The 15,097-nt window shown below is 44.0% G+C and overlaps 1 protein-coding gene across 1 annotated transcript in view; it reads right to left on the reverse strand.

Annotated features, from left to right (window-relative positions):
- Window positions 1-15,097, reverse strand: part of ANO4 (anoctamin 4) — a 129,939-nt gene that overhangs the window by 66,450 nt on the left and 48,392 nt on the right. Inside the window, exons 6-8 of the mRNA XM_054988549.1 lie at window positions 11,421-11,465; window positions 7,482-7,613; window positions 3,994-4,100 (exon numbers count right to left, since the gene is read on the reverse strand). Coding sequence (XP_054844524.1) covers window positions 3,994-4,100; window positions 7,482-7,613; window positions 11,421-11,465 — 284 coding nt within the window. The remainder of the gene's footprint in view (window positions 1-3,993; window positions 4,101-7,481; window positions 7,614-11,420; window positions 11,466-15,097) is intronic.

Here is a 15,097-nt window from a genome sequence, read left to right on the forward strand (position 1 = left end):
GCGGTGGTTCAAGTAGTTAATTCCCTTACCTCCAAATCGGCCAGGGTTATGTGTTTAGTTAGGGCATTTACGCTGAGGTGCCTTCGGCTCAACATTCTGTTTAGGGCCAGGCATGTCCCTGGCGTGGACAACGGTCTGGCAGATGCCTTGTCTCGCCAACAGATGGACCGTTTTCACCAGCTAGCCCCCGACGCCGACAGGTTTCCCTGCAGAGTCCCCCCAGAGGTGTGGCGGCTTGGGAATCTGAAGTGAACAGAGCTATTCTGTTGGCCATTGCCCCCAGCACGCGAAAATCGTACGGACATGCGGTAGGACAGTTGCAGGACTTTCGGGCCCGGGTTGGGTTGCAGGAACACTGGCCCATTCCAGTCGACCACCTGTTGCAGTTTTGCGTTGCGCAGCGTGAGCGCGGTATGGCTGTCAGGTCCATTAGGGGGCAGCTTGCCGCATTTGCTTTCATTAGTAAGGCCCGCGGATTCGCTGATTTCAGTGGCGATTTCCGTTTAAGGAAAATGCTCGAGGGTTGGGCCAGGGAGCTTTCTGTTTCCGGAGATAAGCGTCAGCCTATTTCCCCTTCGATTCTTAGGGGTCTTCGAGCTGTTTGGGGACTGGTCTGTGCTTCACAGTTTGAAGTACGGCTCTTTCACGCGGCCTCACTTACTGCCTTTTTTGGTGCTCTGAGGGTGGGGGAGCTGGTTGTCCAGTCGCGGCTTGGTGATCCTGGCCGGGCCCTTCAGGCACAGGATCTCACCTTTCCTGATGGCCAGGTTTCTATTAGGGTTAGGCGTTCTAAGACAGATCAGATGGGCAGGGGGTCAGTTATTGTTTTGGGCCCCTGTAGTGAAAAAGGTTTATGCCCTGTGAAGGCTCTGCGGCGCTATTTAGTCGTGCGGGGCAGCGCCCCGGGGGTGCTGTTTCGTCATGAGGATCTTTCCCCATTGACACGCTATCAATTCTGGTCTGTAACCAGTAGGGCCTTAAAGCGTTTGGGTCTAGAGGGAGTTAAGTTTGGCACCCATTCCTTCCGGATTGGGGCCGCCTCTACTGCAGCTGTAATGGGGTACTCTAGTGACACGATTCGAAGGTTGGGCAGATGGCGTTCTTCTGCCTATCGATCATATGTGCGTCCGTTGTCGGTGTGTGGACTGTCTACTGACTGATTATTTTCTTTAGGTGTGGCAGGGCGTCCAGATCGGAAGCGGATCCTTATTGTGGGACACAGTATGGTGTTCTGGGCTGCAGCGCATGCCAGAAAATCCCCGATTGGATCTCAGCTCGGGCTGAGCGACGGTGCCGTCATTGAATGGTGCGGCCGACGGGGGCTTCGATGGTCAGGGTTGTTGCCGCTTTTGTTCAGGGGAAGGAGGGGTCCTCCCCCGCATGTGGTTTTAATTCATTTGGGCGGCAATGACCTTGGCCTTTTGAAAGGTCGGGCCCTTTCGGCGCAAGTGATTGCCGACTTCCGGGTGATCAAGGCACGTTGGCCGCGTACATACATATTTTGGTCTGCAATGCTCCCTCAAAGGGCATGGAGAGAGACCCTCGAGCCTAGGGGCATGGCGCGGGCCTTGCGCCGGGCCAATAGGGCCATTCAGAAGGCTTTAGCCGAGGGGTTGGGGATTTTTCTTCCGCACCCCAGGATTAGGGCCGCTTCTGCCAACCTTTATAGGTCTGACGGGGTTCACCTGTCGGCGGCAGGTAATGATATCTTCTTAGATGATCTGCGGCTAGGCCTCAGGTTGGCGCTAGGCCACCTGTGGGGCGCGGGGGCCTAAGCAGAGGCTTGGCCATCCGCGTTGGCAGGAGAAAGTCGGGGAGTAGGGAGCGGGCCGGTGAGCACCCCCTTTGGCAATTCCCCATAGGTGGGGAAAGGGGTCTGTCAGGAAGGATGGCATGCTTCATGGCTGCCACCACCTGGCTAGACCGCCTACTGGGAACCCCGGGTGCAAGTCCTTTCCTCATGCTGTATGGCTGAGGCTTTAGGATCTTGAGGGGGAACCCTTTGCCTGGCCGGCCGGGTCTAGGCCATTCTTCGAATGGCTCAAGCCCGGGGCAGCGGGGCTCGCCCAGGCAGGTCAAGGCGGAGGTACTGGTTGGACCCCGTGGCTTGACCTGTACCGCAGTTGGCCTTGCCGCAGTTTAATGTTATTGTTATGTTTAATAAAGCGGCCCTTAGTTCCAAATACTGTGTCTGCCTCTTTCTTCCGACTGTGGGGGGGCAATACAGCACTTACCCAGCTGCTGCTTTGCAGCTTAGCTGGGTGCTGGTTTTGCTCCCACGGCTGGAGGAGAGACAGACTTTTCCCGGGCATCCGGGTCCTTGGCTGGTGGGCGGAGACAGGAGCCTTAGTAGGCGTCTCCGCCCTCCAGCAGCAGTCCCTTCCACGCGATCGGCCCACCCGCCTCGCCCTGTTGCAGTGCAGGATTAGCCGGCTGCTGTTGAGCCAGGTAGGAATTTTTTCCCATTCCTGAATTGGCCATATGGGTTTGGGTTTTTCGCCTACCTTGTATTGTAGCAGGACGAGAGGCTATTTTTGGGTGTCGCTGTGTAGGTGTCCTGGCAGGAGAAAGTCGGGGAGTAGGGAGCGGGCCGGTGAGCACCCCCTTTGGCAATTCCCCATAGGTGGGGAAAGGGGTCTGTCAGGAAGGATGGCATGCTTCATGGCTGCCACCACCTGGCTAGACCGCCTACTGGGAACCCCGGGTGCAAGTCCTTTCCTCATGCTGTATGGCTGAGGCTTTAGGATCTTGAGGGGGAACCCTTTGCCTGGCCGGCCGGGTCTAGGCCATTCTTCGAATGGCTCAAGCCCGGGGCAGCGGGGCTCGCCCAGGCAGGTCAAGGCGGAGGTACTGGTTGGACCCCGTGGCTTGACCTGTACCGCAGTTGGCCTTGCCGCAGTTTAATGTTATTGTTATGTTTAATAAAGCGGCCCTTAGTTCCAAATACTGTGTCTGCCTCTTTCTTCTGACTGTGGGGGGGCAATTTCGTTTTGCCCATTTTCACTGCTGGCATTGCTGACTCATTTTTTTTTCACACCATTTCTATGAACTGACACAAATACGACACTAGAAATTGCATAATAAAGAGTCACAGGTTTGAGTTGTGTAAGAGAGATGAAACAGGGAGGCTGTTGATATCCCTACTAATCCTTGCCAAGTGATAATTCTTACCCTATTTATTGGAGAGACTAACGTAAGCGCGAGCACCCGACTTACCGGGCGTTTGGTTTGTGACCACGGGGTGGGGAGGCAGGGCAGGCACGGCGGCCACCATGTCGGCTTGCCCGGCGTTCCTCTGGGCAAGCCGACAGCCAATAGATTCAAATCCTGGCCAGCCAATCAGCGGTGGCCGGGAGGCAAGAGTGGGGCAGGGCTCACTGCTGGACCTCGGGGAAGCAGTCTTCCCTCTGGTCCGGCAGCTTTGTATTTAAGCAGGCGCCTGCCCTGCTCTGCCGCATTCCGCTCCTGTCTGCGAAATCCCACCCACCACTTCCTTTCTGTTCTGGGTTGGTTGCTTGTTTTGTCACAACTTGTCATAGCGATTGGTCATTGGATTGGATCTCTTTTGGGGGGAATCAGGGCCTCCCCCTGGTTCCCGTTAAGGGGATTCCCATAAGGAATCTTGAGAGTGAGTCACGGAGGTGCATGCCCAGCTCGGGGGCTGCCAGGGTGTACTCACTACCAGGTGGCAGGGGAATCGGGGAGGGGTGTACACCCATATGATTTCCCCTCCTTAATGCCACTCCTTGGTTCCCCCCCTCAGCAAGGGTCTGAGGGGGGAGGGGTCATCAGCTGGCAGGCGGGCCAGCCGATGTTTGGGATCCGATCCACATGACTGCCAATGCTCCTTACTTGCTGTTGTTTTAATAAAGTTGTGGCCAATTTTTTACTCCAGTCACGTGTGTGGTCTCAGTTTGTTGCCGTGCCCCCGCCTTCCTCCTCACCATCAGCACTAGGCTGCAAAGGTAAAATTGACTGATGTCCTATACTTACCAATTTTGTTTTTTCCTTCTTCGTATTTTACTCTCTGTAAAATATGATGAACAATCCTAGTTCTTGTAGCGTTGTTGAAGAAAGTGTCTTTGTTGTGGATGATGAAGCTATTTTTGAAAACATCACAAGGGAGGGAAATGGTTATCATTCACGGTGCAACAGCGTCTACAAGGAAGTCATTGACATCTCTGACATATCAGCATGCAATAGAACACACAAAAAAGTTAAGTCAATGAATCACAGTGTGAAGTTTCTGCTTGGCAGGGTTATTACAAACGCATTTTACATGAAAGCAACATTCTTAGAACACTAACAAGAGCTTCTGTGATGCATAACAGAACTACATCAGCTTCAGTTGTGGACTTGAGCTACAATGACTGGTCGATGTAACCAGTTACCTTTGCATGTCTGAAGCTGCAGATTTATTGGGAATAAGCTCTGCTGATCCCAGTGGGACTTACTCTCAAGTAAACAAGCATGGTAGAGGACTGCATGTTTGAGATCTGTGACTCTCACATGTCCGTTGCCAACATGACATTATTAGTCTTAACAAATCTTTTGGACTTAGAGAGCAATCTCACAACTGAGCGTCATCTCAAACAACTAATGCAAAAAGAGTTATGATTATGTACAACACAAAGATACCAAAAGTTAGATGACGCAGTACAGATGATGGGGTATTTATTTTATCCAATTTTTATCATCCCATTTAAAAAATGCCAAGCAGCAGAATCACTGTCCTAAGAGATGAGCCATTCCTTTGAAGTGAAACTTCGCAACTTCAAAATTCCAAATCATTTTTACGATCACTAACAAACAGAATAAAGGCAATGAACCATGGTGTCATCTAAAAAATATCCTTGAACTAACTTGACTGCTTCAGGGAACAAGCCAGCCAATTAATTTCTGTTTTGGTAACTTTCCAGGTTGCAAACTTCAGCTTTAGAACAAATGTGATGTTACACTACAATAAATGTCTAGGAACCTCCTCTATGATTTACTGAAAGCACAAAGCAAGGTTTTGGCCCTTTTTGCTTTGCCTCCTTGTCGTTGTTACATTAATTGAGGACACAAAGTGATGAGCTGCTAAGCGAGAATTCCATGAAATATTCTTTATAAAAACACAACCCCCATATACTTCAAAGAAAGACATTGATCAATCTCACACCTCTCAAGTGTCCACTTGTGTCTTCAGGCACTCTTGCTGAACACTACCACTTTCATTTTGTTATAGCTGATAATAAGATGCTCTTCCCTACAACGGACTCCCATTTTTTACCAGAAATCTTCTAAGATCTCTGCAAGCACTACCATACCATCATTATAACCACACAGGAACCTTCTGGTTCCCAACTGACAGTGGGGAAAAAGGCCAATGATAACAACTCTTGGATCAAACTATTGTATTAAAAAAAGAAGGAAGCTAATAGGCATTCTTGCTGATCACTTCATGCCTCGGAGGATAAATCAACATTTCTATCCAGTTTCTTTGTGATCCCTTCATATATCTGTGAATCAAATGCTCTAATATATAAGACTGATCAATACTACTATGGTCCTTTCAAAGTCCTACATGCTCCTGATCATTTCACCATTGCCAGATGAGGTTGGTGTTCAATTTGCTGTTATGACAATACAATAAAATTGATTTGACAAGGTGAAGTACTACAGATTGAGACAGAAAGATTAAAAAATACAGATTTCATCCCCCTGCACAGAACATCCCCATCCCACCTCATTTGAACCAGTGGACTTAAGATGTTTGCTGACTGCTTAAATCTCCCTTGCTTTTTCTAATTATAATAAATCATTATGAATAAAATGCCCTCTGTTACAGTATTTGCCCATACATCAGGTAAGTCAAAACTGCCATTAGAAATTATTTTCTTTTCTTAACATGCTGAAGATATTTGTCTGTGTTGATTGGTTCAGCTGTGCAGAGGTGGGGAGAAAGAGTACAGATAGGCTGCAGGCATGCAAAGTCATAATGTAAAAGGAACAGATAGGAAAGCAAAACTTATATGCCACCTAATTTATGACTCATGTTGATTTAGGGAAGCAGCAATTAAAAACACTAAGAATGAAAGAAATCAACATAATTAAAAAAATACTTTCTTAAATTACCACGAAGTCATCTGTAAACTAGCAAACACTAAAAGCAATGTACGGCCTGTGAGAAAAGAAATGTATTAGAAATCCTTCTAAAAAGACAAGGGAGTCAGGCGGGGGGGTGGGGGGGTGGGAATTATTTAGGCTTCAGAATGAGTTCTTAGAAAAGTCTCTGTGAACGATGTTCATTACAACTGATGGCCTGGTGCTGAGAACTAGCTTAGAATGCTGTAGAGTTTCATTAACAAGACAAAACCCCTCCACCTTGCTTTGGCGTATAGTTCAAATGATTTTAAAAAGTTCAGCACTTATCCTTCTATGAGCCACTTCATACAGATTATCCTACGTGATTTTTACACTCACGGGAATCATCTGCTCGGTCTAATGAGTAGCTTGCAGATCTCAGCAGCAGGCAGCTTCCAAGCCCGCCAAGGTACAGTGCAGAACACTGGCAAGCACGTTAATTGCTCACAATAGGTAGTAACTTCCATAATTGAAAAAAATGTTCCAAAATAACATATGGACTAGATCTACACTCCTGGAGGTTGTGAGTGGCAGTCTCAATAGGTCTTATACCAGATGGCTTCCTCTGGTTCATTCAGCAATAAATGAGTACTTGCTCAGCTGTGGTGGAAAGATGAATGGAACAGGAGGTAGACAAGATGACAACATTATTTCTTGTATTCTGCAGTCCACAGGGACTGGTGTGTCTTTGGCAGGGTGCCTTAAGAACTATTCAACTTGACTTTCCATCAGAGATCTGTCAGTTTAATTTTCAGATGCTAAAGGTATCACATATTTTAATTTGCTGCTGATGTAGAAAATTAGACTTTCAATGCAGTCCTATGCAGGCTTACTCCAGTATAAACCCAATTATTTCACAGGACTTAGGCTAGAGTAACTACATTGGAATGTACTGTTTGAGCATATATAATGTGCAGATCTACTGATTTTAAAATGCTATTTTAAGAACAGTAGAATTGTATTCTATTTGATCTTCACAGTTGTGAACATTTAAAAATATACTACTAAGAAAGAAGGATTTGCCACTTTTCTTACACAAATGGTTGGATGCAGTAAGACACAGCTTTAGATTACACTGCACACACTGAATCCTACAAGCATGACCAATGTCTGATTTTTTCACTGGGTAGATGGCATGAGTTCATGCTTCAGTACCCTTTTGTGGTAAGGAGTAGGAGAGGTCCTGAAGATACACTCAGAAGGGCCAAAAATGGAACATTACAGCAAAATCTCAAAATGCTTCAAAAGGTGTCCGTTCTAACCAATTTTGGGTACAGGTTCCTCCTCCTCCCCCAACATAAAACCTTAATGGCTTATGTAAAGTATTATCTTGCTTGTTAATGCCAGCTACTCACTGATGAATTCTTTGCTGACTGAAAGGAGCAGTGTAGCAGTCATTTTCCTCTAGGTCCGGAAGTCTTTCTTTGTCCAGCCTCATTGGCTTTCTAGGTAGCCATCCTCGAAACCTGCTTAATTGTTTCTCGATTCTGCAGCACATGAAAGGTAAGACCAAATGACACACAAAATTATCAAGATGGGTAGCCGTGTTAGTCTGTCTGCAGCAGTAGAAAAGAGCAAGAGTCCAGTAGCACCTATAAGACTAACAAAATTTGTGGTAGGGTATGAGCTTTCATGACTCGTGAGTAGAGATGGGCACGAACAGCAATACAAACAAAAAAAAAGCCACGAACAGCCCAATCTGCTGTTCGCGAACAAGCTGTTCGTGAGGCTCCATTCTAAATGAACAGGTGGTCGTTGCAAGCCTTGTTCAGACAGCCTGGCACCTGCAATCAATTCCCTTGGCAACTTAGGCAGGGATTGTCTGAACTCTGTCTGAACTCATACTGTTGCCCTGGAAACCCCAATCTAAGCCTAATTTAGGCCGTCGTCACACGGGCTTTTATTTAGCGCTAAAATGGCGCTATTTCCCGGCAAACACCCACCTTATTCCAACACTGTAGCGATTTTCTCTCTTCGGCTTTGGGCTTGATAGTCGCGCTATTTTGTGCCTCAGTGTGAATGCCTCACATCGATGTATTTCGCCTTGCAATGTCCTATGCCCTCCCTTCAATCCCAGAATCCATTTCTTCCTGCGACTCCCCTTTTTTATTTTATTATGTCCTTATAACGCCATAACAACATAACACAATGCAAACTTTCTGCTGAAGTAAAAATGACTCAGTCGCCATGGCAGAGTCTTCAGCGATGGGGATCACGTCAGACAGGGAGTTTCCTGCGGGCAAAGGGCTATTTATATAATTTCAAAGTTGGAAAAACAAAAGAGTCGTAATGCGTTGCTCTAACGGAATGTTTATATGCTGTTATTCCGTTATAGCGGAATTAAACACCAGAATAATAAAAAAAAGGGGGGAGGAGCTGCTTCTGCGTGGTTAGAGAGAACAGAACAGAGGGCTTCGGTGTGGACAGCTGGTGGCGCAAAGAGACGTTAGGTGACCCAAAGAAACGATACTGTGCCGATAACAGGTAGGACGCTATATGCTGTAAATTTAACGGAACAGATGCCCGTGTGACGACGGCCCCAGCTTGATAGGTAGGTTTTCCTTTCAAGTGTGGAGCTCCAAATTTGTTACAACAAGGGAACAAAGACCAAGGGGGAGAGGGGCTCCCAGCTCTGACTTTGCAGACAGTGGAGAGACAGTTGCTGTTAGCATTTTGATAGAGTGCATTGGAGCTTGAATTTTGTGTGTGGTGGGATAGGGATCTACCCCTTCAAGTTCCAGGGCTGCTGCCAGGATCTGGGCCAAGCTATTTATTATTGGTACCTTTCCTGCTGCCTGCTCAGGTAAGGTTTCTGGGAGTGGTGTGGTAGGGATCGACCCCTTCAAGTTCCAGGGCTGCTGCCAGGCTCTGGGTCCAAGCTATTATTTATTATTGGTACTTTTCCTGGTGCTTGCTCAGGTCAGGTTTCTGGAAGTGGTGCAGTAGGGATCTTGACTTGGATGATGGCTGGAGGAGAGCCTGTTGGCCCCTACGAACAGCCAACCACGTTCGTGAACATGGTCATGTTCGTGGTTGTTCATGAGTCCCTATTCATGGATGGCAACAAACAACGAACATCATGTTCGTTTTTTTTTCTGTTCGTGCCCATCTCTACTCGTGAGTCACAGCTTACTTCTTCAGATACCTTCAGGTAGCTGGTATTAGTCTTATAGGTGCTACTGGACTCTTGTATAAAATTATCAGTATCTTGTATAATTGTGCATAAGTAACATAATCTAATGTTGGGGGTTCTTTTGTACAAAATTGTTCTAGTCACATTAAGATATCTTCATGAACTATGTTGACACCAAGAAACAACTGCTGCCAGTGTGATGTAGCAAAGTCAAAGGCAAAGTGTATAAGGTTCTTCATCTAGAATATCACTTCCAGTATACTGGCTATCCATTCCAGAACAGACACTACTGTTTGTATTCACAAATTCACCAATGTGGGGATTTAAAGAATACCAAATCACAGCAGCATGAATCTCTCACTACTCTGGGGAAAGAGGAAAAAAAAACCCTCTTCATTTTACAATCCATTTGTTCAAATGTTGATTATACTGGGCATGTAAGCATTCCACGACAAAAAATATTGCTTCCCCTTAAAAATTTATAATTTATAAAAATAAATTAAAAGAACAAAGGCCACAATCCAAAGAATGATACTAGCTGTGCTCATCAAAACAGCAATCTCTTGACAAATGGTGCATTTAACCTGGAGAAACTTTCCAGAGCAATTTGTGACATGGGATGTGTGCATCTGTATGGCACTGTGCATGGCTAATCTTTTTGGTAGAGCTAACTTAGATCTTTAATGACCCAGATGCAATAATATGATCATGCCTTCAGTGTGTTAAAGACATTCTGGAGAATATTCATAAAGCCTTTTAAGATATATTTAAAGGGGACTCTAGAAGAGGTAACATTCCAGAAGTTCTTAAAAAAAAAAACTTTCATGTGCATAAATTAAGCCTGGTCTGGGTTCATAACCGAAGTGTGAAACAGAATATACCTACAATTAAATATTTACTTGTTTAAAATATTTATATAGCTGCCTTTCTCCCAAGCATCCCAGTACCCAAGGTAACAATGTAAAAACAATATAAGATAATATGATAAAACAAACATTAGATTAGAAACAAAAAAATAAACAACTAATGCCTCCCTCCTACCAGAAGGATATTTGCCCTTTGGTCAGGCTCAGGCTGCCCACAAACTCCCCAGAACAGCTCTGTTTTTCAGCCTCACCACAAAGCTAAAAGGGTAGAACTCCCTTCCCCCAGACCTCTTCTGGGACAGTGCTCCAGAGGCATGGGGCAGCCACTGAAAATGCCGGAGTCCAGATTGTGGCAGAATGTGCTTTAGACAATAGGGGTACTGTTAAAAACTTGCTGAGAAGAATGAATCTGCTGTGTGGGCACATTCTAAGAGAGGCAGTCCTTCACATATGTGGGTCCCAAGTAATGTCAAGCTACAGGTGATTACCAACACCTTGAACTGGACCCAGAAACTAATCTGCAGCCAGTGAAGGGATCTCATAATAGGAGTGATATGGTCCCATTAGCTCGCTCCAGGTAATAGATAAGCTGCCGCATTTTGCAGCTGCTGCAGCTTTAGTATCATTTCCAAGAGCAGTCCCATGCAGAGTGTGTTATAGTAATCTAGCCTCAAGGTGAGGTTTCATAAATAAAAATGAAAATTATTCCCATCAGAATCAAATGGTGATCTGTGCAAGGAATGAGTTAAGGGCACTTTAGACCATTTTTATGCAATAATATGGAAACAAAACTACCATAACTTCAAAACAACTTTTCCATTGTAAAAGATGGGCATTATTCTGGAAGCTGTTACCTGTGTTTGATACTGAGGAAAACTGAACAGCAGACCACTCAGGTGGCTTTATCAAGATAATTCTGTACTCATCTTTATTTTCTAGAGGCATTCCCTCTATTCTCATCTGCTGGCCTCTTCAATTTCTTACTACAGGGAGAACAGCCATATACAAAATGCACTCACAAGGGAGTGAGTACTATAAAAGTCTGTTTCAGTCTATAAAAGTCTGTTTCAGTCAGGAGAAAAATATATACATTTGAATACAAAATAAATATTTGAGAGGTATACAAGTAAAGCCAATAATAATTTTGATCTCAGTAAAAATTTCTTACTGTAACCATTGTATTTACAGAAATTATGATAGTTTAGATTGTTCTTTCCTGGTTGATTTGTTCCTGCATGGATTTGATTAACTGTTTCCCCCCCCCCCCCATCGCTAATGAAAAAAATGTCACTCACCTGTTCAGGAACTTGTATCGGCGGTGCAGGTAATAGATTTTTCTCCTGGAAGAACAGCAAAAATGAAGCCAGTCGAGAAGAAAACCCATCGTCAGTTACAGTATGAACTAGCAAGGAAGGAAAGGAGATTGAAGACAGAAGCCTGTAAGAGGTGGAGGAAGAAACTAAAAAGAGAGATTAACAGACAGAACCATCACAGAAACATAAAAATGGTGATAGGTGCCAAGGAAATTGTGAAGAGATTTTAAAATGTTACTCCTCTTCTTCTTTCTTCCATCAATGTTATGGATGGAAACGAGGGAACCTGGAGATATTTTTGTTTCAAAGGATCTTGGAAACAATTGGGAGGGGGGGGGGGAGTAAGGAAACATTTTTTAACAAATCATACTGGCTACAAAGCCTGACATTATGCATTTGCCACACGTATGCATGCAGTTGTTATCCAGGCAGATGCCGTTTTAGTTGTTGCAGCTTTTCCTTAAATGTTAGGCATGCGGGAAACAAGCAACATTTATATATTTGGCAGGTATTCCTCCCCTCCCCCCATTTCTCTAAGACAAATTAGACTTTATAATGAGAATGTAAAAGCTACATTGGTTAGAATGTCCAGTTGATTTAAAAATGGCTCATTCCTGTTTTTTATTCAGCATTTAAACATGGTAGCAACAGTGCATGAGAAGGGCCAAAGCGTTAATCAGTATCATGTGTGACAATATTCTTGTTTTTCTCTTTTAAGGGGATGAGAAAGATGTGGACCTGTACTTATGGGAAATCTAACTGTACTTCCAGACACTGTTAGAAGTAAAAACTCCAAATGCATTGGAAATTTGTGCATTTGAGTATGAGAAGGGGATGCACAAGCTTAAACTGAGACATTTCAAAAAAGTGGACAAAACAGGAAGTATGAACCACTTATGTCTCCTGCTTTCCTATATCTGGTAACGTGCAAGTTTGCTCTTAGATTGCAGGCATATTGTGTTTAATTCCAGACAATAGAAGCTACTCTTCGGTAATGTGGAGTAAAATGGTCTGTGTCACAGTAACACAGGGAACATTGACTCCCAAAAGTTCATACCCTGGAAAGTTGGTCTCTAACATGACTCAAATTTGTTCTGCACTTGAATTTGCTCTCCTGACTCTCCACAGTGGCAGCAAGTGATGTAGATCAAGAGGTAGGCAAAAGCAGAATGTTATGATGTCAGGACAGGAGTCATGCAAGGGTAGGAGGAGCTGCGTTTCTGCTGGTTTAAGTGGCTACTTCACATAAGTAATGTCTACTTTAAACATCAGATTGCGAATGTACACTGGCACAGCTGTTATTATTTTCCCATATATTTTCTAAAACCAGTGGTTCATAATGTCACTTTCTGCAAAATCTGGATGTGTTTACAAAGCTAAAGTTTCCTCCTTTTTTGTTTGACATTTTAATTTTCTGGATTGTTAATATGAAATCAAAATAAATCCAGGCATTGTGCCTTTCAGCATTTATATTTTCTGGGAAGGAGGTATGCTACACTTTTCATTTTTACATATCAGAATATGCTCACATTTATTGCACAAATGCCTGTCTAGTAAGCAGGGGATCAGCAGAAACCCCTGCTTACATGTGCAAGCTGATAAACATCTTTCTATTCACAAAGGGGGGGAAGCGTGGAATCCAACTCTGTACAAAGAGGCTACATAATTATTGAAATTCCTCCACAACCAGTTCTAATGAACAGATTTTAAACATTGAGAGAAGAACCTTGTTGAGAGAAATAAGAGAAAATAGTCACAGGGCTTTGACCAACAATTAAAGGTAAAACTTCTTTGAAATCTATGGGAGTGTGAGTTTGGAATGTGTAAAAATAGTTAAGAATAGTAGTTCCGTTCAGACAAAAGATGAAGGGGATATGATATTTATAAAGAAATAATATAATGATAACTCTCTTATGATAACAGTGAGTTGCTAATTAAATGGACTGGCATAGAGTTTAGGAAGGACAGAAGGAAATACTTCTTCAAGGTTCTCAAAATGACTCATGGAATTCATTACTGTAAAATGAAATGATGGCCACTATCACACAAGACACAAGACAGAACCTTTATTGGCATAACCGTAACAGTGTCGAAAACAGGCAGAGCCTGTTAATTGTTAAACATTCTAAACACACTTCTCCTCTTGTATACACGGTAAAGGAAGTCTGCCACCATTTCAGTGACTTCAACCTTGGCTGAGGCTAAAAAAGTCACTATCTTACTCTCAACAGATTTGCCCTCCAGCGATTGCAGTAGGTAATCCAAATAAAATGCACGCAAATCATCATAAAATCTGCACGATAAAAGTACATGGGCTGTATCCTCGATTTCCAACATCCCACAGGGGCATAACCTTTCTCCAAATGGGATTTTTTTGAATCTCCCAAATAGTACAGCAGAAAGGAACACATTAAAACGGGCCAACATAAATGCCCTTCGAGATGGCCACTATCTTAGTTTTAGAAGTGGTGGTGGAGGAAAATACCATCTAGTCATAGCTGACTCATGGCAACCCCTGCTGGGTTTTTTTCAAAGCAAGAGCCTAACATGTGGTTTGCCATTGCCTGCCTCTGCAAAGTGACCCTCGTCTTCCTTGGACACATCTCCCATCCAAGAACTAACTAAGGCTGGATCCGATTAGCTTCTGAGATCTGACAAGACTGGGCTTGCTTCGGCTATAGCAAAATTCCTGGAGGGCACATATATTACCTTTATTGCCCTGTTCTGTGAGCTTCCCAGAAGTATCTGGCTGACAACTGTTAAACACAGAATACTGGGCTTGGCAGACTTTGGTCAGGTTCATCAGGACAATTCATATATTCTTAATATGTAGGCATATATTCAACTTTTAAAAACATAAGAATTGTTAAAACACTGATTTCACTGTGTTGCATTCCCCGGTAACATCTAGATACTGCAATATGCTCTACATGGGAATGCCTTTGAAGACTCTCTGGAAGCTACAGCTGATACAAAATGCTGCAGCCAGAATGCTGACAGGAGCGGGTCATAGGAAAAATATCACTTCAGGCTTGTTCCATCTATACTGGCTCCCAATTTGCTTTTGGGCTCAATTCTGGACCTTTAAAGCTAGATACAGCTTGGAGCCAGCATACCTTAAGGACCGTCTACTCCCATGCACTTACCCATCCATTCTGGTTATCTTCAGAGATCCTACTTTGGGTGCCCCTGCCATCTGAGGCCACTCAAGAAAGGGCCTCCTTCGTTGAGATGTGGAAACTTTGGACCTCCCTCCTCAGGGAGATTAGTCTGTCTCCCTCTATTGCTGTCTTCCACCAGTAAGTAAAGACTTACTTGTTTTGTTTGACATCCCCCCACTAAATGTTATTGGCCCTCTTCTCCAGTTGTGTTTGTATGTTTATATGTTATGGAATGTCTTAAATATTTTATAAACATATTTTAAAAGACATTTTAATATTTTAAGACTTTGATATTTAATGTTGAAATGTTTTGATGTCTACTACTTTGGTACCCTATTTTGGTGGAAAGGTGGCACAGAAAAGTTTCAATTAAATAAATATTTTTTAAAACCCTGAGGGAAAATAATGGTCATGGTTGGCATGGAACTTATTGCCCAAGTGAATGTCCACTAAGAATAATGAAATTATAACACCCCACTTCACCTGAATGAGTTCCTA

The sequence above is a fragment of the Eublepharis macularius genome, chromosome 9 (assembly GCF_028583425.1).
Source record: "Eublepharis macularius isolate TG4126 chromosome 9, MPM_Emac_v1.0, whole genome shotgun sequence".
In the NCBI taxonomy this organism is placed as follows: domain Eukaryota; kingdom Metazoa; phylum Chordata; class Lepidosauria; order Squamata; family Eublepharidae; genus Eublepharis; species Eublepharis macularius.